This window comes from Durio zibethinus, chromosome 13, assembly GCF_047325235.1.
Source record: "Durio zibethinus cultivar Kanyao isolate XHJ-2024 chromosome 13, ASM4732523v1, whole genome shotgun sequence".
In the NCBI taxonomy this organism is placed as follows: Eukaryota; Viridiplantae; Streptophyta; class Magnoliopsida; order Malvales; family Malvaceae; genus Durio; species Durio zibethinus.
This window is the reverse complement of record NC_143174.1, coordinates 6,215,844-6,217,705: the sequence shown is the minus strand read 5'-3', so window position 1 is coordinate 6,217,705 and position 1,862 is coordinate 6,215,844. Positions and strand designations below refer to the sequence as shown.

The window sequence follows — 1,862 nt, the reverse complement described above, 5'->3', positions numbered from 1 at the left end:
TCTCAATCCTAGCTCCCCCACGTGTGGATTCTATCTTGTCATTTTTTCCCACATCCACCTCCACTTGTCCTTTGTTTGGGTCGTCACTTGTCCGTGTCCTTCCTTCCCCATTTCCACGTAGTGTAGCATTGTGACACTTGATATCCTCATACATGGTGTTGTTTACGTCGAACTTTTGCATGGGGTCTTCTTATTTAAATAATTCCCAAATATCCCCGCATCAGTTACTCCCTGAAATCTTGCCTTTAGGTTCTCCACTGGTTTTGGTTGCACACAGCTCTGCCCTCCAACTGTCACGTCTCCCACCAATCCTCCATCATTTCCACCGCCGCCACCCATATGCGCATCCGTTTCCCCCGATTTCTTTTGTTTGCTAGATCAACCTCCATTTACATGTATGTGTTTATACCCTTTCTTCATTGGAGATGCGCGCAGCCAGTCACCATTCTGGTTCATTTCCTCCATCTCTGTATTCTCCTCTTCATTATCTTTGCAGTCACTTTCAGTATGGTCCATCATCCCACAAATATAGCAAAAGTCTAGCAACCTTTCATACTTGAGTTTGCCTCATATGATATCGTTTCTTCCTTGCGCCGCCAGGGCTATGAATCGTTTACGGGGCTTAGTCACATCTATGTGAACTCTTATCCTCAAAAACTGACCCCATCCTTGCCCTTCCTTATTGTCATCTATACCAACAACAGATCCAATCTTCTACCCGATTTTCCAAGCCACTTTGGTGTTGATCCACTTTAAAGGGATATCATACACTCTCACCCAGAAGAGGGCCGTGTCAAACATGTAATCTGATGGTCTCAAATCCCCATTATAATCTTGCAGCAGTAATAATTTTTTATCAAAAGTCCATGGCGCTCTTTCCATAACCCGTGATTTATCTTTTCTCGATCCAAACTTAAAGAGGAAGAGACTATCGGCCACCACACAGATATGGACTTCATGGATCAGCTTCCATATAAGCCTAAAAGTACTGATCATTGCATCTCTGTTGAAAGGTCGAGTGGTTAACAACCTCCCTACCATCCAGCAGTCTGTTTCTATATTCCCCTTCTCCTCTTGATTTGTTTCAATCTATATGTTTTCATTCTCATCCTGAGTAAGCCTTAAATTTTTCCATACTTCTCCCAACTCTTTTGCCATGCCGATTTACTAAAACCACTAACTTCCTTACCTCTTATTGCCACTAAAACTATTTCTCACTAACTATTCAACCTCCAAGGTCGCTTCATCAAAGAAATCTTGAAGGCAGACTTTGTATCCAACTAGGAACTCACTTTTTCCAGGGAGCATAGTGTTTGAGAAGAAATGTTGAGTTGTTACAGAATGATTCAAAATTATTGTTATACATCAAGAATAAAATTTTTGAATTTTATAAAATAATTTAACGTGTATTAAATTCTGATTAGGTAAATAATAAATCAACAAATAATTAAATAGATAAATAGCAATTTTTTAAGTTAAAAATTTTATTAGTGATAATTACCCGATGGATTATTCGTAAAATAATGAACTCTTAACATCAATTATAAAGAAAAAGTTAATCCGTCATTATCAAGCCACACGATGTCCATATACTAAACCCGTAAAAATGGAGTTACCATTCCATATCTCATTGAGCCAAATTTATCAATTAATGGAGCTTCCTTTTAACAATACTTAAATAAATCTTCATTTTTATTAAAATAAGTGTAAATATTTTGATCTTTTATTACATGGAATCGACACTATAAATTTTTTATTTCATTATAATTATATTCATTAAACGTTGAAAATAGATGAAAAAAATCCAATTATCATAATTTTTTTTAAAAAAATTTTCAAATATTTAATAAAAAATTAAATAT

General features: G+C 36.1%; 1 protein-coding gene across 1 annotated transcript; it reads right to left on the bottom strand.

Annotated features, from left to right (window-relative positions):
* Positions 1–263: 263 nt before the first annotated feature.
* On the bottom strand, positions 264–1,322 carry LOC149515282 (uncharacterized). Its single transcript, XM_089742405.1, has 3 exons — positions 719–1,322; positions 631–674; positions 264–566 (listed from the first exon to the last, which is right to left on the bottom strand). The coding sequence occupies exons 1-3, from the start codon at positions 1,039–1,041 to the stop codon at positions 379–381; spliced, it is 555 nt and encodes a 184-aa protein (XP_089598531.1). The 5' UTR covers positions 1,042–1,322; the 3' UTR covers positions 264–378.
* Between the last annotated feature and the right edge of the window lie 540 nt (positions 1,323–1,862).